An 18,027-nucleotide genomic window follows, 5' to 3' on the forward strand; every position below is an offset into this window, starting at 1 on the left:
CTACACAGTAAGTTATAAGTTATCTCTTATTCAGCCATTTCTGTTTTTTCTTTTTCTTTTTTTTGTCAAGTGTGTTTTATTGAAGAAGAACACTAAAATGTAGGACAGAAAAATTACAATTAATGTATTCATTATTTACAACAAACAGAGCCACTCACAAAATACTAACACCTCCCTTGTTCGGTACATAGTACATGACAGCAAAGGCTGATGGAAAGCAGTAAGTACAATAATGTGAAAAGAAATAAAGCTCAGTCCCTTACATGTTCACTTTGGGGTGCTTCTCAGGGAACAGAAGAGGGGCAGCCAGATCAAATTAAATTGTGATTCTCTATTCTTTAGAGAGAACCTTGTTTTTTCATGGTGAAGGCTATTGGTCAGTTCTTTGAGCCACTGCTTAAAGGTGGGAACTTCCTTCCTCTGTCTGAATGCCAAAATTAATTATTTAGCTGTAAACAGGCCACAGGAGAGAAGTTGCTGCTATGCTCTTTATAATACAGATAGATAGATAGGATCAGGCTCAATGTGTAGCCATTTCTGTTCAATACAAATCATTTTTCTTATGATTTTTTCTTATTTACCTAAAGGTATGGATAAGATCACTGTAAAATATCATACTTGCTAGCTGCCTAGCCTGGTACTGCTGCCTGTATCTGTTGCTTTCTTGATATGGACATGTAGCCAACCAAATCACTGGCTTTGATACGAAGGCTGCTGGATATGATTTGCCTTATTCAATACCATTTGGTATTATTCCTAAAGCATCCATGAACATAATCTTTACATTGTAAAAAAATATTGTGGCAATAATGGCCTTGTTAGAGGGGAGTAGTTTAAAGCAGTAGCCGTGTCCATTCATTCATTATTCTATATAGCATAGAGACAACTTGGTTTCCTTCTGTTACGCAGATAATATTGCTACAGTTCAAGACTGTATGTTTGGTACCCATGAAAAAATATCCAGTTTGACAGTTTGATATAGTGATAGAAATGTACCTGAAAAATAGGTCCAGCCAGTCTGCCTGACAGTGTGTTGTTCTTCTTGCCCTGGGGCATGATGGATGGAGGTCTTTTCATCACCGACTCAGTCACCCTCAGCAGAACCAGTAAGACCTGCTCCCTTCAAAGAGAACATCAAAAGCAAGCAAATGTGATGGAACTTTTTTTTTTTTTTTATTTTACTGAAATTTATCTTGATGACTGTTGTCTCCCAGTCCACAGTAACAAGGATTATTGTTTATTGTGTGTGTGTGTGTGTGTGTGTGTGTGTGTGTGTGTGTGTGTGTGTTCTTCTTTTCCTTTTTATTTACCATGTTTTCTGGTCCATGGTCTCATGCATGACAAGGCTGCGGTAGATGTTCAGGACTCGCTTGCACATATCAACATGTTCCTCCAAAAGGATCTTGATGTCATTTGCTGGCTCCAGTAGAAAAACGTTGGAGGAGTGGGTGATGAATACCTGAAAAGGAGACAGAGAACAGTTGGGATGTAAAAATTGGTCCACATTGCGGATGATTCTGCAAGGTAAAGTATCAATGTCTCAGTGAGACTTTTGTGTGTACACATGAAATGTACAGAGATATTTTAAGTGTGTGAGGACCATACCTGTAGCGTAGTCTGAACTCCAGCATGAACGCTGTACTCCAGCAATTCACTGTCAATCACCTTGTTCATTCCCTGAGGGAAAGAAAAAAACACACACACACATGCACACACACAATTAAAGTTAGTAAAATTGCCTAAAAATATACAGGCAACATACACATTCTCTAATTCCCAAACAAATATTTCCTGTTACTAATAAATTTGAGGAAAAGGGTCCCATTTGAAATCGGAGTGACTGAAAAGCACAATGTAAAAATACAGGATCGGTACGGCACAGTACAGCCCAGAATACACTGTTCCAAGGCCAGGATTCATAATATGAAGCCCTGCCCAGTAATAAAACCTTTTTCTATGAGACTGACTATCAAAATCCCTGTGAGTGAGCTGGTCAGACTAGTTCAGCTGACATAGTAAATCATTATTTAAAGATCTGTTCACACAGCCTACCCAGGGTTTCTGGTGATTACCGTTTCTTTTCCCCTTGAAAAATCTGTTGAAGTCAAGTGTGAAATGAAGTGTATTTTATGATGATAGAATGTATGTTTCCATAAATGGAGTGTGATGGCTTTGGTGAGAGTGATACAACGGCTGTTTCTGGTTAAACAAAAACAGGATCTTTCTCTTTAACAAAAGGTATCGCTGTAGGGATTCTTCCATAGTGTTGCACAACACCTTTAGTCCATGTTTAGTGGACATACACTGATGGTGTGTAAATGGCCAGAGGGATCTCAGGTACTTCCTCACCTCATCCTCCTTATCTCCAAGCTGAGAGCCTGAATCCAGACTGCCACCTGTGGCTATGGGATAGGGGCCCTCCTCTGGCTCCTTCATAAACACTGGCCTGTCCTCCATGGAGATCCACTCCTGGTAAACACGGACCACTTTACGCATTGCAGCAGCTTCGCACATGGGAAGAAGAAATGCCTACATTGGTAGAGAGAGACATAAATATTAACAGGTAATAATGCACAACATACACTGCAATGACTATTATGTGATTTAAAGCATCTCAAAAAGAGATAGCTTTAAAACTACCCACATAACAGTCTCCTGAAATTCAAGTTATTCCTACTTCACCTGTCTAAAGATCTCAGTGATGAAGTTAACGTTGGTTCTGGAGCTGGTCAGTACTCTCCTCACTACCTCCATGTCAGTCAGCTGCTCTTCATCCATGGAGCAGAGTGAGGAAGAGCTGGGCTCCCTCTCTGTCAATGTTGATGTGTTGGAGTGGCTTTGTTCAGGCTCACCCCCAGCCCCTGGGCCCCCAGATATCCCCATGCTGCCTGCGCCGGGTCCAGATGAGCATCCACTACCTTCCAGGTGGCTGTCGGACCGAATCCCCCGTCCACCGCTGTCGTCGGAGCTGCCCGCAGAGCGAGCTGCCAGTCCGGCTGCTGCTCGCTGGAGGTGAGAATTTGAGTTTTACAAGGCAAGAAAATAAATACAAATCAGAAAATAATGTCCTATATAAACATTTGTGAAGAGTTCCTCAGTAACATTTTCTCATGTTGTTAGTTAAGCACATTCTGGCGTTCTGGAACATTTCATTTTCATTTAATATCTTTTTGGCTTTTCACGTCAATATTTTACATTTGCTGTTTTAATCACCTGAAGTCCAGGAGGAATTTGTCAGGATAAACCCTCTGTGCAACAGGATGTGATGTCCTCTTAAAAAACAGGAGCTCACATATCACTAGAGCTCCAACAATTACTTGGTTAATCAATTTGTTGATCAGCTACTCCAATCGACTAATTAATCCTGAGTCATTTTTGAAGAAAGAAAGGACAAAATTCTCTGGTTCCAGTTTCTCCAAAGTGATTATTTCCTGTTTTCCTTTGTCTGCTACAATTAAAAAACAGAATATTTCAAGGTTTTGGACTGTTGGTTGGTTGGACAAAACATCTGAAGACGTCATCTTGGAAATCTTCAGATGCAATGGACATTTGTCACAATTTCACAGAAAAACAAGTAGTTCATTGGTCGAGAAAATAATCTGCAGATGAATCAACAATAAGAACACAGACCCTATCTATTGCAAAACCACAGTATGTGCTTGTCACCTGTATGTTCTTTGGGACGTTCTCTCCCTCTGTTCCTGGGATGTGAGTCTGTGTGTTGGGTCGTGGCTCAAGCCAGAAGGAAACCAGCCAGCGGATGAAGATGACTCGGGCCTGAAGGAAGCTCTCCTTGGTGCAGTACAATGTTTCACCGCCATCTTGCTCCCGGCGCACCACGCTGTAGTAGGGCTTCGGACGCATCGGAGGCACATCTGCAGGGAAAGAGGAAAATCTTCAGAGTCTATTTTCTCTTTTCTTTTAAAAAATCTGTTTATGTGCTTACAATAATACAACATGTGGTACAATGAGCAACTAGATTTACAATATCCAGTAGACTGAATGCAACTGACCCAGTATTGGGTTGTAGAGGCTGGTTTCCATGGCAAAGTTGGGAAAGATGTGAGGAAGGTAAAACTTCCTGAAGTGACCAAAGAGGAAGCTGAAGCCACGCTCATGGTTGTCTTTACAACGCCACTCAAGAGACTTGGCCTGGTGGACAAACAAAGACACACACACAAAAACAGAAAAACAAACGAGGGTGTGTTACAAACAGAGCATTGCACACAAAATAGTGTGAAGTGGAGATGAGCACCATTGTTTTAGGAGAGAATGCTATCAGTGTGTGTATGACTGCATTGCCTATGTGTGTGATAGCACCAAGAAGGGTGCAAGAACAAAGCCTTTATGTGTCGATAAGGGAAGAAATTAGTATTTGAAGAAGTTAGCAGGGCTCAAGACCAAAAGCATCCTGTTGCCCCGGGGATGATAGAAAATATGTTTGGGACCAACAGAGATCATCCCCGAACACAACCTGGACAAAAGGGAGTTTTCTTGATATGTATGCGGCTCCTATAGTTACTATCACATATCACTGTAGTTGATTCCATCATGTTTTGGTTCACAGTGATGTGCTAGGTACGCGCCCTGCGTCTCTGATGCATTCAAATCTGAGAGGATGCCGTAAACTCACTATCGACACAATCCTGATTTTTTCCCTGATAGTCCTTTTTTGTGGTTACAACAAATCTGTGATGAAATCAGCAGGAACATGTTGTGTCCTGCAGTGTGTTTGGATAATGGAGCGAACAGCTAACAGGGCTAATAAAAAAGTAAAGAAACAACATTCGGATGGGATTTTGGTTCACATTCACTCTGGTATGGTTAAAATTGTTTTTTCGGGACGGTTCTGGGACAGTGGAGAGAGACGTTACTCTGGAGCCTGAAGTTAGTGATACCAGGCAGGGGTTACATCAATAATTCATCTACCATCAAGTTTCTGTATATGATAATGTCAGTAAATGACAGACCTAACACCTGGTTTCTCCCATATATTTTGCATTAGTGGCATTAGTAGGACATCGCAACATCAGCAAAAGCATAATGATGTAGTATTAGCTGTGTTAGTAAGAAATAATGATAATACCTGGTTTACCATGTATTTGAGTAGAGCTTCTAAAAAGTAAGCTGTGAGGTCTTCCTGGTTCTTGTCACCTGACTGGGGAGGAACCAGTGGAGTGATCTCTTCTGGGGTAACTTGAGCTGCAGGGGAAAAGCAGGAGGATTTAATATTTCGATGAATACTGCAAAATCTGTTGCAGTTTGTCTAATACATTGTACTCATTTGTATACATTGTGTGTGTGTGTGTGTGTGTGTGTGTGTGTGTGTGTGTGTGTGTGTTCCTTTTACTAACTCTCTGTTAAACTCAGTGGTGGGTTGATCAGAGTGTCCAGGGTGCGTGGCGTCCCATGGCAGAGTGGAGCTGGGAAGCCAGGAATCAAACAGGCAAACATGCAGAGCTGCTCCCGCTCTGCATTACTCTGTAATGCCTGCATCCACAGCAAGAACAAGCGCACACCTTCACGACGGATCTACAGAGTAGATTAGAGAGGGAGAGATGAACCAAGAGAAGAGAAGAGAAGAGAACAGAACAGAACAGAAGAGAAGAGAAGAGAAGAAAACAGAAGAGAAGAGAAGAGAAGGCTATAAACATCCCCTTAGGAGGTGGGAGGATTAGAATCGAGGCGCTGACTGACAGGTTGACACAGAGTTATCAGCGAACCAGAGCAGTACCTTCAGAGAGTTCCCAGTGTGCAACAGCTTCTTGAGGATCAGCCCTGAGAGAGAAAGACATGTCAGCCTGGACATTTCTAACAGTACACAGTGAAAGTAATTTAAGGTTGGCCAGCTCTGGTAACATTAAAAGTTGACTTTAAAAACATCTAAATGGGAAAAAATTCGACCTGATGAACTCATATAGGCCTCATACCGGGAAAAAAAGGCCATTTGTCCTTAGGGGTCTAAATGAAGATAAAGAGTTTGACAGCCTCAGCCTAGATGCAGAACAAGAGGACAACAGCTTCACTGCACCATGCCATGAATTCTTCCCTTTGCAAAGTTTTGGTGCTGGCTGGTCTTTGACATTAAAAGAAATAATCTATCACGTGAGTGGCTGCACTGTTTAAAACTGGTTAAACCTGATTCAATAACACGTAGTTTGCAGGGACAATCTGATCTGCTGCGCACATGAAGAAGATCGGCTGTAACATGTTTTTCAAGAAAGGGTTTGTGTGAGTTACCGATGCTGTGGAACTGCCATCGGCTCTGGATTCTCTCTGGCAGGAGCTGGAGGATTTTCTGGAGAAAAAAAAAGTATTATTGGTTTCAACATTTTTGACTTACATGTGTACAAGTTTTAAATATTTGGCCTTTCAACTAGGAATGGAAGAATTACCCTAAACTCTACTGCATAGGGATAAACTGTCCCATTTATCTTGATAATAGTTAATGATTAAGATTCACTGGTTGGTTGGTTGTTCACTGGATGAAGACAATTCAATGATGGGAAAAACTGCTACATGAATACCTTTAACTCATGATGACATTTATAAGTGATCAATTATTCTATAAACCTGTATTATTGTCCAGCTCTTATTTGAACTAATACCTAACCCCACTCCTAGAAAACCTATATTAAACACATTATTTTATCCAAGTAGTGACTGGACTTGTGCAGCCTTATTTTGAACTGAAAGCATGGAAGCAGAAAGGGCCAGATGGGGGTCAGGAACACACACATACTGTCTCTGATATCTTATCATGGCCACTCTAAGCACCACCACTGAGTTATGAGTGTTGCTAAATGTGGTCTTAGTTTGAGGGCAGTGCCAGCTGGTTGCTGTGTTAGTGACCAAGACCACCTACAGAAAGTCAGAGCACCAGGAATCACAAACAAAGAAAACTTCCATTCTGTAGCCATGCCGCATTGAGTGGGACATTGGGAAAAATGCGTGGTACGTGAAATAATATTTTATTACCTCAAAGATGAAGAGGATGGAGTCCAGCTCCTCCCTCTGAGACTTGTGACCTGAAACACACACATTCGCTTTAAGAAAGCACAATGATATGGCTTTAAAGCGATGACACATTGCTTTATTTCTACCTTTGAAAGCTGACCAATCAGAGCTCATCGTAAATGTTTGGTTCTTGACAATGACTGTGAGGAAAACGTACCTTTTTGCCTGAGGCTGACCTCAATGGTGACAAAGTTCTCAAAGAAGACATAGTAGATATGGGAGTAGTTCAAGTCGAAGAAATGCTTGAGCTCTGATGGTTCTGCATTTTCTGGAAAATTAGAAGGGAAATAAAGCTGATTTAACAAACACATGCACACACAAACACACACACGCAGGAGAAAGCAAAACTGTCAGCAAGCTTGTCCTCGATTCCTCCAGAAATGTGAACTTTCTTGGCACTGAAAACAGCGTCCAACACTCAATCTGGTTCTATGATATCCTCGTCATCATACCTCACCTCAACTTGACCACACACGCCCCTCTGTTCAATCTAACAACTGTTTTCAGTCAGAGAAAAATACAACAACGAAATAAAATATGGCAATAAAAACATCAGAGGACAGGGAACCAATTTCACAAGAAATATATCAGTAATGTGATTCTGAAATGGACAATTAAATTCTCTGTTCATTGTCAGTCTAAATGCTTTAGACTCAGAAGTCTTAACACATCTATGAGAAAAAGGGAAAAAAAAACCTGTCTGAAAACCACACATTTCTGAATTTTCATCACAGGAAGTATGAGTTTGAGTAATGTAACCTCACTACAGGTCTGTGTTCTCTAAATATGCAGTAGAAGAAACTCACAGCCAGTCTAGGTCCCAGCTACAGTTTCAGATAAATGGCTCTACAGCATGGGAAGTTTACATTTGCGTCCCGGACTGAATTTCAGCAACACTGGCGATCATTAGGAAGGAGACACACTGACTCAGATACAGAGATAAAACACACGCTCATACTGAGAATACACCACCACGACAGTTCAGAGTCAAAACTGAAAGAAATACAGAAGTATGTAGGGCATTAGGCTATGCACTTTCACACACACAAGCACATGCACAGATAAACACACTCAGAAAAGCCTCTGGTGATGGTCTCTGGGTTTGTTTAGATTAGGTCTTAAAGCTAAACTCTGTCACACGGGCGCAATGCAAAGACAGACAGACAGACAGACACAGACACAGACACAGACACAGACACAGACACACACACACACACACAGAGGCTGTTTGTGTTCTATGACATAGTGGTTGCCCTTGTAAGGTCTTAGTGGACTAGCTGAGTGGTTTTCTATCTTTTCCACTGGGGACTGCCATTTTAAACACTACCTGACTGCACACGTCATCTCATAAGATGATGTACAAAAGCTATTTCATTCAGCTATTTTTAACTCATTGCACATTACTTAATCACTCTTTACATGCTTTGACACTGCAATATTGGGTAGCAGCGCTGAATATTACTTTGGCTCAGTCCACAACGACCAGAGCTTCATTTACCTGTTGTTCTACGTCACAGTCAACAAGTACGAACCACTAATCTATAAAAATTGCCAGCTTTACTCTGAGGTTTCCATAACGGTCAGGTTTGTGTGTTACCCAGACTACAAATATACTCTGAATAAGAAAATGTCATTAAAACTGTGTCTTGCATTGCCTTCATTGAATAACTCACATTTAAGTTAAGACAAGCGGGGGACCACCATAGTAGGAACAGAAAGGCGGTGTTTGACTGCTATTAATGGCAGAAAATTCTGAACTTGTAATGTGATATTGATGCAGCATCTTCAGTAATTAAATGGACTGGGCTAAATAGCTTGTAAAACACAATACTACCTTATTTACACAATAGCTTGATCATTAACCACCATATAAATGTAGTCAGGGTTTAGTCAGTGTCCTAAACACAACTGTAAGGCCAACTATTTGTTTTTTTGGTCTGATATCAACAATGGGGCCAAGCAGGGCTGGGAAGCAGTTACTTAATAACTTGACTGCATCAAAGGAACTGCAAAACTATTAAATAGCCTCTTGTTAAACACTTCCGTCAGAACAGATATAAACTGTTCTGTTACAAAACTTTAAAGCAACACTCTTAGTGCTCACTCTCTGTTTCCTACAAAACACTTTTCCAGGGAGGGTCCTGTTTGAGTGTGAGGAAAACTGGTAATCAAAATCAGTTTTCATGAGAATGATGGTTACATAAACAACATGGGAGAGTAATTCTTGCTGCAAGGTATTTTATTTAGCCTACTTGCTCTCTAAAGTGGCATTGCTCCAGTTATCAATTCTCATCAATGCTGCAACTAATGGTGCCCATGTGCATTTTCTTCAAGTGGTGTACTGGCACCATGACCATTAAAACTGTGTGGTTAGCTATTGTTAAGCTGTCTGAGCATTCCTTCTCTAACAAGTGTGTTTGTGTTTGCCTGTCTCTGTGATTTTATCAAGGTTTTGTGTTCCCCATAGAGCACAGGCAGGGGGCACACCCCTTTCTCTCTCTGTCCCACGCACATACACACTAACACAGAGCCCAGTAGCTCTAACAATAGAAACAGGAAGTTGGGCTACTGTATAGACACAGAGAGAGGAAATAGTGCAGGCAGTTTCCCTCTCCGGTCAGTGTGTGTGGGTGTGTACATGTGCGAGAGCAAGCGTGTGTCAGTGAAAGACACACACACACACACACACACACACACACACACACACAAACAAACAAACATAAACACACACCATTACCCTGTCATCCTCCCTTTTCTCCCACACATCTACACACATGTTAAAACAACATCAACAAAACACCCAGCATTTCTTACACCCCAGGTCTTTCACCATCACCCCTGGAGAAATCACAACAGCCTAGCTAACAGCATACAGAATCACTGTGCTTAAATCTTAAGCAGTCGGCTTCATACACATGTTCTCACACGGCAGTAAAAACATAAGCTCCAATTTCCCTCGATGTAGAACAAGTCAAACTCCATTCAAAAATCTGACAATGTAATGGAATTGGTACTTACGCACGTCTTAAGCTACCCTAACTCGTTAGACGTTGTTGACAGCGGATACAGCTAGACTCAGTTACCGTTAAGCATCTTTCAGTTTTAGCCCGCATGCACAAGACTAATACTGCCTGTCATAGTCCTTCTGAGCGAAACAAAAAAGAGCAACAACTTTAAAGATTAACGAATATAGAAACATATAGTAAGTGACATATTGCTTTGCTACGGACTTAAGCCGAGATGCCGAATTCGTCAGTGGACAGTAAAAATAGGAAATAACGCTAAAGTTTGTTAGAAAAACGCTGTGTCTTTGTTTACATGTAGAGCAGCTTTGAATTTCGTGATTTTCGAAATGAGTTTGGTGTGGCATTTCCTATGTACATAGACTGGTACGTAGAAGCTAACCTGTTAACTGATTAGTAATGATTTTTAACTTACCTATGACTATTCTGAGATGCTTCAGCCTCGTCAACACGTCCTTCTTTGGGTCCAACACTTTCTGTGTTGATTTTTTAACGTCCCCATGAGGCTTTTTGGAGAACATTCCTGGGGCAGAAGACACACAAGAATGCGATGGCAGACAGCAAGGAGGGGCTAGCTCTGTAGCTACTTAAACAGCCTCAGCTAGCGTTTATCTTCAAACTATAACGAAAAAACGCTGCTTCTGGGTCATTTATTAATGCTGCGCTAGCAGCCCTCCGCAACAGCGCGGAGTATATCAAGGGGTAAATTTTTCCGGAGAAGGCGCATTCTGTTTAAACTAAGACAAATATGAAAAACGTAGCGGGGCAAAGCATCCATCCATCGCACCTCCCTTCCACAACAGTCCGCAGCCTAAAGGCTAAACTGGCTGGTCGGCTAGCTCGGCTGTTCACTTAGAAAACATCATGGCGGAGGAGGGAGGAGGCAAAACAAAATAATGGATGCCAGAGAAATTCAACGCCTACCAAACTTTCGTTAGCTAGTTTGGACTATACCGTATACGGATGTTATTAAATCGCATTACACTTTGACAAAAACAGCGTTTCCAATTTTACTGGCGTTACAGTTTTAAACGCCTGTCGGCAATTCCGCTCGAACTCTCCACCTCAATATGCAGTGCTGAATCCTGGGTAACGTAGTTTATGGCCGGTTGTAAGCTCTTTTGGGATGCAAATATTCGCGGTACAGGAAACTACAGTTCCCTACACAAGTAAGAGCGGTCGAATGAGATTTGTTTTTAGCTTAGCTGGGACACGAATAAAAGTGTAACTAACCGAGAGAAAAAATAAAATTAAGCTTTTCTCTGAAAAAATTCTTTGAACATTCACACAAGCCTCCTGCACCTCCCCATCTTGTGAGTTACGATTTATTTTTAAGCTTCCTTATTAATGTATTTTTGTAACAACTCGTGCGAATCTTGCTTGCTACTCAACTGTAATGGGTTGCTAAAATGCTAACAAAATGCTAACTTGATGTGTTGTCGTTAATGTTTATGTGTTTTTAACAGTTTAACCACTACAACGGGCAAACAGCTAGATCTCTTTGTCAGTTAAAATCGCTTTGCGTGATTTAATAACTTACTTTAATAACTAACGTAAATCTCAACCATTATAGTAAAGCCGTCTACCAACGAGGGTTCATTCTTGTTTTCAGGGATGCCCATTGACGTACCACAATGTTTTCCACAACATTCTAAGAATAATTTTACAAATTCGTAATACATTTGTAGATAAATGAAGAAAATATATGTAACGTTATAAAACATCCGTCACTAGGAAAAGAAAATTACGACGGCTACCCCACATCACTACTTGCATTTGGTGAACAACAATGTGGTTATTACACTGTCAAATGGATGAAAAGGACAGAAATGTCATTCTGTAACCCTAAGATGATTTTTCAGTAATGTAATTTCTTTGAACTGCCAAGTTGTTTCAGTTACATATGTTAAATGCCTAAAGATGTATCTTTCTTTAGGTAAAACTGGCAAAGGAGCCTGACATTGTATTACAAATTTACACTACCACTTGACTTGCTGCCATGCCGGTGCACCGTGACCGGGAGAAGAAGGAGAGCACAGCAGAGGAGATGGAGGTGGAGGAGCAGGAGCAAGAGGCATCCAGCTCAGAGGAGGAGGACTCTGACACCTCCTCTGTCTCCGAGGATGGAGACAGCTCTGGTGAGAAATTCTGAGACCGAAGAAAATGAGCACAACGTTCTCATTCAAATGATGTTAATGGTTGCCGTTGGAAAAAAACATTATTATCAGTTCTCGAGAAGCTTTTCTTCTTTAATCACAACTCATAATATCTAAACTAGAGGTGTGTGTGTGTCTTTATCATGTCAAGAAATGGATGAGGAGGACTGTGAGCGGAGGAGGACAGAGTGTCTGGACGAAATGTCCAACCTGGAGAAACAGTTCACAGATCTGAAGGACCAGTAAGACTGACATTTATTTTTGTCAAGTTTACTGTTTGTCTTTGAGATGTAAAAATATGAAAGTCATGCATAGGAATTAGCTATGGCCATAGTTACACCTGTGTTTGTGTTCAGGCTGTATCGTGAGCGTCTCAGTCAGGTGAACACCAAGCTGGGAGAGGTGGAGGCTGGCCGGGCAGCAGAATATCTGGAACCTCTGGCAGTACTGCTGGAGAATATGCAGGTCCGCACCAAGGTTGCAGGTAACTTTAACACACAGACACACTCTAAATCGTTATCTCCAAAACTGCAATTTCCGAGCTTGGGATAAATAAAGAATATCTATCTATCTATCTATCTATACACTCTGGCCTCCTTCTTCACCCTCTCACTGTGTGTTTCCTCTCTTTGTCAGGCATCTACAGAGAGTTGTGTCTGGAGTCTGTGAAGAACAAGTATGAGTGTGAGACCCAGGCAGCATGCCAGCACTGGGAGGTCAGACACACACAAACACACACACGCACACAGAACGTTTAAGCTTGTATCCCTGTGATGACACTTATTGACATAGTGCATTCCCTAGCCCCTAACCCTAACCTAAACCTAATTCTAACCTAATCCTTCAAACCAAGTCTTAACCCTCAAACAGACCATCAAAGGGCTGTTAGGACTCGCCAAAATCTCCTCACTTTCCAAAAATGTCCTCACTCCTAACATCTAAACTTCAATTTGAGTCTCACAGAGATAATTGTACAATTACACACACACACACAACTTTAACCCAAATTGCTCTTTGAAGGTCCAGTCCAAAGTGAGGACTAGGGCTAAACAATTAATTTAAATATTATCAAAATCGCAACATGGACAGGTGCAATATTCCAATTTCAGTTGCTGCAATTTTATGATTAAGGTAAAATGTGTCAGACCGTGTAACTCCATGTAACTGCCAATTGTCAATTGTACATACAGTATGCATTAGATGTATGTTTGTGTGTTAGATCTGATTGTTTTTTCTCATACTACGTCTGTGCCTTTGTGTGTGTGGGTGTGCATGTGTGTGTGTGTGCATGTGCAGAGTGAGAAGCTGCTGCTGTTTGACACAGTACAGAGTGAACTGGAGGAGAAAATTAGAAGACTGGAAGAAGACAGACACAGCATAGATATTACATCAGGTAGCGCACACAGAACACAGTCACTACTTCACGTTATGACATGTGCATGCAGCTCGATACAGTGCATTTTACTTCCAGGAATAAGATCCAACCACAGGAATCCAGCTCCATATATAGTAGTCAGTGCATGCACGAAACATTGTAATCTGTGTGTCTCTCTGCCAGAGCTGTGGAATGATGAGGTATCAGGAAGGAAGAAGAGGAGAGATGCTTTAAGTCCAGATAAGAAAAGGAGGCGACCTTCATTGGTGTCTGATATCCTTTCACTGTTTACACCTGTGTTACTGTTCACCTCACATTAATACCATTAAGTACTTTTGCTTTTACTGCTTCTATAAATTCCAAATACTGGTATGTAGATGTATTCTGGCTCGCTGTGGCACTGTCCTTAACCCCACTCACGCCCATATATTGTTTACATGCTGCCTGACTTGGACATCCTGGAGGACTGGACAACTATCAGAAAGGTGTGCAAATGCGTCTGTGTCTTTGTCCCCTGTAGGCAAAAGTTTGTGTGTGTCTGTGTGTGTGTGTGTGTGTGCAGGCATCTTTTTGAACAACCATGTATGTGTGTGTTATCCTCCAGGCCGTGGCCACGCTGGGTCCCCACAGAGGGAAGGCAGACGCTGACAGCTCCATGTTCCCATTCAGACCAGACAGAAACAGGTCCATTCTCAACTGCTGAGGAGCACACACATACCAAAACACACACATACAGCAACACATGAGAAGACGCACTCAAACACACGACGACCTCAAACACACGCTTGATACATGCAAACATATATATGACACACGTTTACTTCTGCATGCACCAAAACACACACAGCTGAAGAGTTGTCCAGCTCTTCCCACAATCCACTGCACTCCTCACCTAACAGTTACACCAGTTGGTAAGCTGCCTCTCATGCCGACAGGTGCGCACAATAAAGACTCACGGGTTTGTTTCCCTCTAAAGGACAAACAAGTGTAGAAGCATCATTTTCACTGACGCATTACCAGTACCTCCAGCCAGAACTGGCCTTTGTTTTTGTCAGCACCAGTTTTGGTGTCTGTTCACTCAGTGGACAGGTGAGAGAGGGTTTCTCTAGTAATGCACTACAAGAACAATAAAGGCTGATTTCTGCTGACGCCACTGAAACTCAGTCCAGTATTCATTACATTTCATTAAGTGTAACAAATACATAGTAATTACTGTGTCCCACATTTGTGATGTTTTCAAAGGAAAGAACACTGATGCAACATTGAAGAATAACTAGACCCAAAAACTTTTCTTGACTGATGCCTTGAAATTTTTTTAGTAGAAAAGAACGCGCCACAACAGAGAGCATGTGGGTGACACACACCAGCATTTTATCATAGTGTCTTTCAAATAGAAGAATGGATCCATCCACCTGGGTGTTGTCCATGGACCACCCACACCTAAGTTTTTAATTCTCCCAGAATCGAGTATTTGCTGCGGGTGCCGTTGTCTTTCCACTGTAAGGTAGTCTGACAGTGTTCTTGAAACTGAATATATTTGGTGGGTTCACACAGCTAAAAAGAGTGTGAATGTGATCATAATCAAGCCTTGTGCTTGGCTTTGATTGCAGCAGTGTCAGCAGACCTTCCAGCTGAACTGCTTTGTACAACCTAGATTAAGACCTGAGTACCAAGATTTGGTAAACACTGCTGTTTTTACATGCTGTACCACTAGCAGGCGCCATTATCTGATGTGGACACCATTTAACAAGCACACCATGAAACACATGGAGAGGTTTCACAGTTGTTTGCAGCACTGTATTGACCAGCAGGTTTAAAATTGAGTTTTATTTGGGGGTACTGGAGCCTTTGGAATGTTTTCCTTCATGGAGTACAGGAAGTCAGTCCTTGATAAGCTCTCCTTCCTCAGGCTTCACATCATTGTGTGTAATTGTAAACACTGAGATGTCTAATCTTAAAGCTGGACTGTTATCAACAAAGCTTCCAATGATATATGAGGAAATACTGATTTATATATGAACCCTGTTGATTTGTGCCATATTTTACATTTTTGTGCTTTTTTATGTGGATCTGTTAAACTTTTTGCATAAGAATAATAATTGCTTTTTGTTATGGTGTTTTAAAAAGTTAGGTGCTGATAGAAAGACAGTTTGTACAGATTTTTTGTTGCCTGGGAATATTCTCATTCATCCAGGTCATTGTAAGCTTTAGGGCATTCAATCTTTCGCAACGGGACCTCGTCAGTTTGTCTTCGAAGACGTTTCGCCTCTCATCTGAGCAGGCTTCATCAGTTCATGCGCACCAGACTAGATAGGACAGGACTAGAGCTGTCTTATCTAGTCTGGTGTGCATGAACTGATGAAGCCTGCTCGGATGAGAGGCGAAACGTCTTCTAAGACAAACTGACGAGGTCCAGTTGCGAAAGATTTTTTGTTGTGTCAGAGAGCATCCAGAAGTCCACAGTGCCTACACATGAAATTAAGTTCTGTTGAATTTGTCTCTTCTATTGTTTGGACACATATTGAAATGGTAAAGCAGTTCTTTTGTTTTCGTCGTGCGTCTTGCATTTTTCAGATTTACAGTTGCTGTGGTTGAGACAAACTCAGTTATAGCTGTAAATTAAAATGCAGGGAAAGGGAAAGGATGTTTCTAGATTGTGTGTGCACACGTGGCCAAGACAGACTTTCAGAAAGGAACAATACTTAGATTTACCTAACCCATCGGAAGCACACATTTAGGGAGGTATTACATTTGTACTGGCCCCTTTTCAAACCACCAGTGGTCTTCTTCATTCCACTAACTCTGTCAGCAAGTGGTGATAAGAACATAGCAAAAACAGGGATTACTTCATTCATTCAGATTTAGTTCTATTCCAGACCATATACAGTGTTTAATGGGATGTCTGGGCATGTTTAATCTTTTTATCCTCATCAAACACTTTTGGAAAATCCTAAATTGTTGTTACCATAGGTAGAGATTTCCATGCGGCTCACTGAATCAAGTTGCTCTCCTCTTTATTGACCACTACATCACTACAACTGCAAACCAGTATCAGTAATGCAAAGAGTGATGGAAGCCACATTTAACAAAATAATTTTTTAATAACTGAATGTATTACGAACAGCATATGAAAGATTAAACACGCAGGCATCCCGGTAAAGTTCAACTGTTACATGCTCTACATACTCATCTACCTCTTCTGTCGCTCACTCTTTAAAGGTAAATCCACATTTGGATTATTACTCAAGAACCTGAAAATGCTTCCATCCTTGTGACCAACCTGACGAGAATTGATTGATTGTTGTTTCAGTGTATTACTGCTTTATACAGCTGTGTAGATTTGTTAGGAGTTTTTGTAAAGCCTACTGTGATGATGACTCATTGTACAAACAAGGAAGGAACCAGACCGTGTCCTTCCCATCATGCCCCGCCACTGAATCTTCACAGATACAACACACTGTTTGTAAAGGAGGATGAACAAACTGCCACTTCATACTTAAATAATGTATCAGGTACATTTGTGTTTTCTCAATGACGTGGGTGGTTCTTACAATTAAAAGTTGTTTTATAAGTACCCTGTGGTGTCTCTCTTATCAGTAATTTTAGCAAGGTTTAGGAACTAATACAGAAGTTAAATCCGCATTGATCTGAGAAGACTCAACACCACAGTATGTATTCTAATAAACCTACTTTTGATCAAACTTAAGAGCATTGCTAACTTTAGAAGTTATTGTACATTATCCAAATCTAACTTACACAACACTAACCACACAATGCATGGAGAGTAAGCCTTTTCCATTCTTAGTAAAACGAAAGTTTTAAGAGGTGACAGGTGCATACACCCAAGAGCCGAGCTCAATTCTGCATATTAATAGTCACTTAATCTTTCCACACACTGTGAAATGTAACTAAACGAGTACTGGGTAAATTCCTTCATATACATATAAGGCAGTTTTAAGCGGGATTTGACAGCCTGGTTGCAACCACAATCACGATGATCACTTTGACTGATATTCTCATTTGACCTCTGAGGAATGATTTGGAGAATTGTACAGCAGCAGTTTCATGTTTCCAATAGAGGGGAGAGTGCCAATGGTAAATTTCTATGTTGACCATGTGCATGCAAGTGCACAGTATATACTTGGTGAAGCAGAGGGCTGAGCAGAGCGGTTGAACAGCAGGATTTGACATAGCAAGATCAGCACAAGTGTAACTAATAACATGATGATTCTGTTGCTTTTAAAATGTAAAGTAAGGTGATGTTCTCTGTACAAGTTGATGTGGAAAAGGGATGGAAAAACCCAAATCACTTAGATGTTCCTGCAAAGCGGCAGCTAAATATCTATTCAGAATATCACAGGGATGTCACAACTAAAATTCTACAGAATTATTTTACAGTACACAAGTGTTCTAATTTCAATTGCATAGCTGCAAATTTAATTTTAGTTAGAGATCA

General features: G+C 41.1%; 2 protein-coding genes across 7 annotated transcripts in view; one reads left to right on the plus strand and one right to left on the minus strand.

The window, feature by feature from the left end:
• Positions 1-10,844, minus strand: part of ralgapa1 (Ral GTPase activating protein catalytic subunit alpha 1) — a 65,830-nt gene extending 54,986 nt beyond the window's left edge. For 5 of the 6 annotated variants that reach the window (XM_041954606.1, XM_041954601.1, XM_041954607.1 and 2 more), the window contains exons 1-14: positions 10,456-10,844; positions 7,175-7,285; positions 6,979-7,028; positions 6,241-6,298; positions 5,735-5,778; positions 5,355-5,532; positions 5,087-5,202; positions 4,014-4,152; positions 3,667-3,875; positions 2,683-3,006; positions 2,350-2,529; positions 1,606-1,677; positions 1,311-1,459; positions 997-1,120 (exon numbers count right to left, since the gene is read on the minus strand). In XM_041954606.1, the coding sequence (XP_041810540.1) occupies positions 997-1,120; positions 1,311-1,459; positions 1,606-1,677; positions 2,350-2,529; positions 2,683-3,006; positions 3,667-3,875; positions 4,014-4,152; positions 5,087-5,202; positions 5,355-5,532; positions 5,735-5,778; positions 6,241-6,298; positions 6,979-7,028; positions 7,175-7,285; positions 10,456-10,561 (1,860 nt within the window). In that variant the 5' untranslated portion in view covers positions 10,562-10,844. The remainder of the gene's footprint in view (positions 1-996; positions 1,121-1,310; positions 1,460-1,605; positions 1,678-2,349; positions 2,530-2,682; positions 3,007-3,666; positions 3,876-4,013; positions 4,153-5,086; positions 5,203-5,354; positions 5,533-5,734; positions 5,779-6,240; positions 6,299-6,978; positions 7,029-7,174; positions 7,286-10,455) is intronic. The other variant, XM_041954602.1, reaches the window with a different exon arrangement.
• Positions 10,845-11,217: 373 nt separating this feature from the next.
• On the plus strand, positions 11,218-15,866 carry brms1la (BRMS1 like transcriptional repressor a). Its single transcript, XM_041953882.1, has 9 exons — positions 11,218-11,353; positions 11,977-12,178; positions 12,348-12,438; positions 12,553-12,680; positions 12,833-12,912; positions 13,493-13,589; positions 13,755-13,844; positions 13,992-14,056; positions 14,176-15,866. The coding sequence occupies exons 2-9, from the start codon at positions 12,040-12,042 to the stop codon at positions 14,272-14,274; spliced, it is 789 nt and encodes a 262-aa protein (XP_041809816.1). The 5' UTR covers positions 11,218-11,353; positions 11,977-12,039; the 3' UTR covers positions 14,275-15,866.
• The last annotated feature ends 2,161 nt before the right edge of the window (positions 15,867-18,027 follow it).

This window comes from Chelmon rostratus, chromosome 15 (genome assembly GCF_017976325.1).
Source record: "Chelmon rostratus isolate fCheRos1 chromosome 15, fCheRos1.pri, whole genome shotgun sequence".
NCBI lineage: Eukaryota > Metazoa > Chordata > Actinopteri > Chaetodontiformes > Chaetodontidae > Chelmon > Chelmon rostratus.

What these genes read in the sequence shown, in the direction of transcription:
- brms1la (XM_041953882.1), top strand. Translation starts at nt 12,040, where the DNA reads ATGCCGGTGCACCGTGACCGGGAGAAGAAGGAGAGCACAGCAGAGGAG. An exon ending in TTCACAGATCTGAAGGACCA is followed by an intron (nt 12,439 to 12,552) that starts GTAAGACTGACA and finishes GTTTGTGTTCAG; the next exon opens with GCTGTATCGTGAGCGTCTCA. An exon ending in ACTGGACAACTATCAGAAAG is followed by an intron (nt 14,057 to 14,175) that starts GTGTGCAAATGC and finishes GTTATCCTCCAG; the next exon opens with GCCGTGGCCACGCTGGGTCC.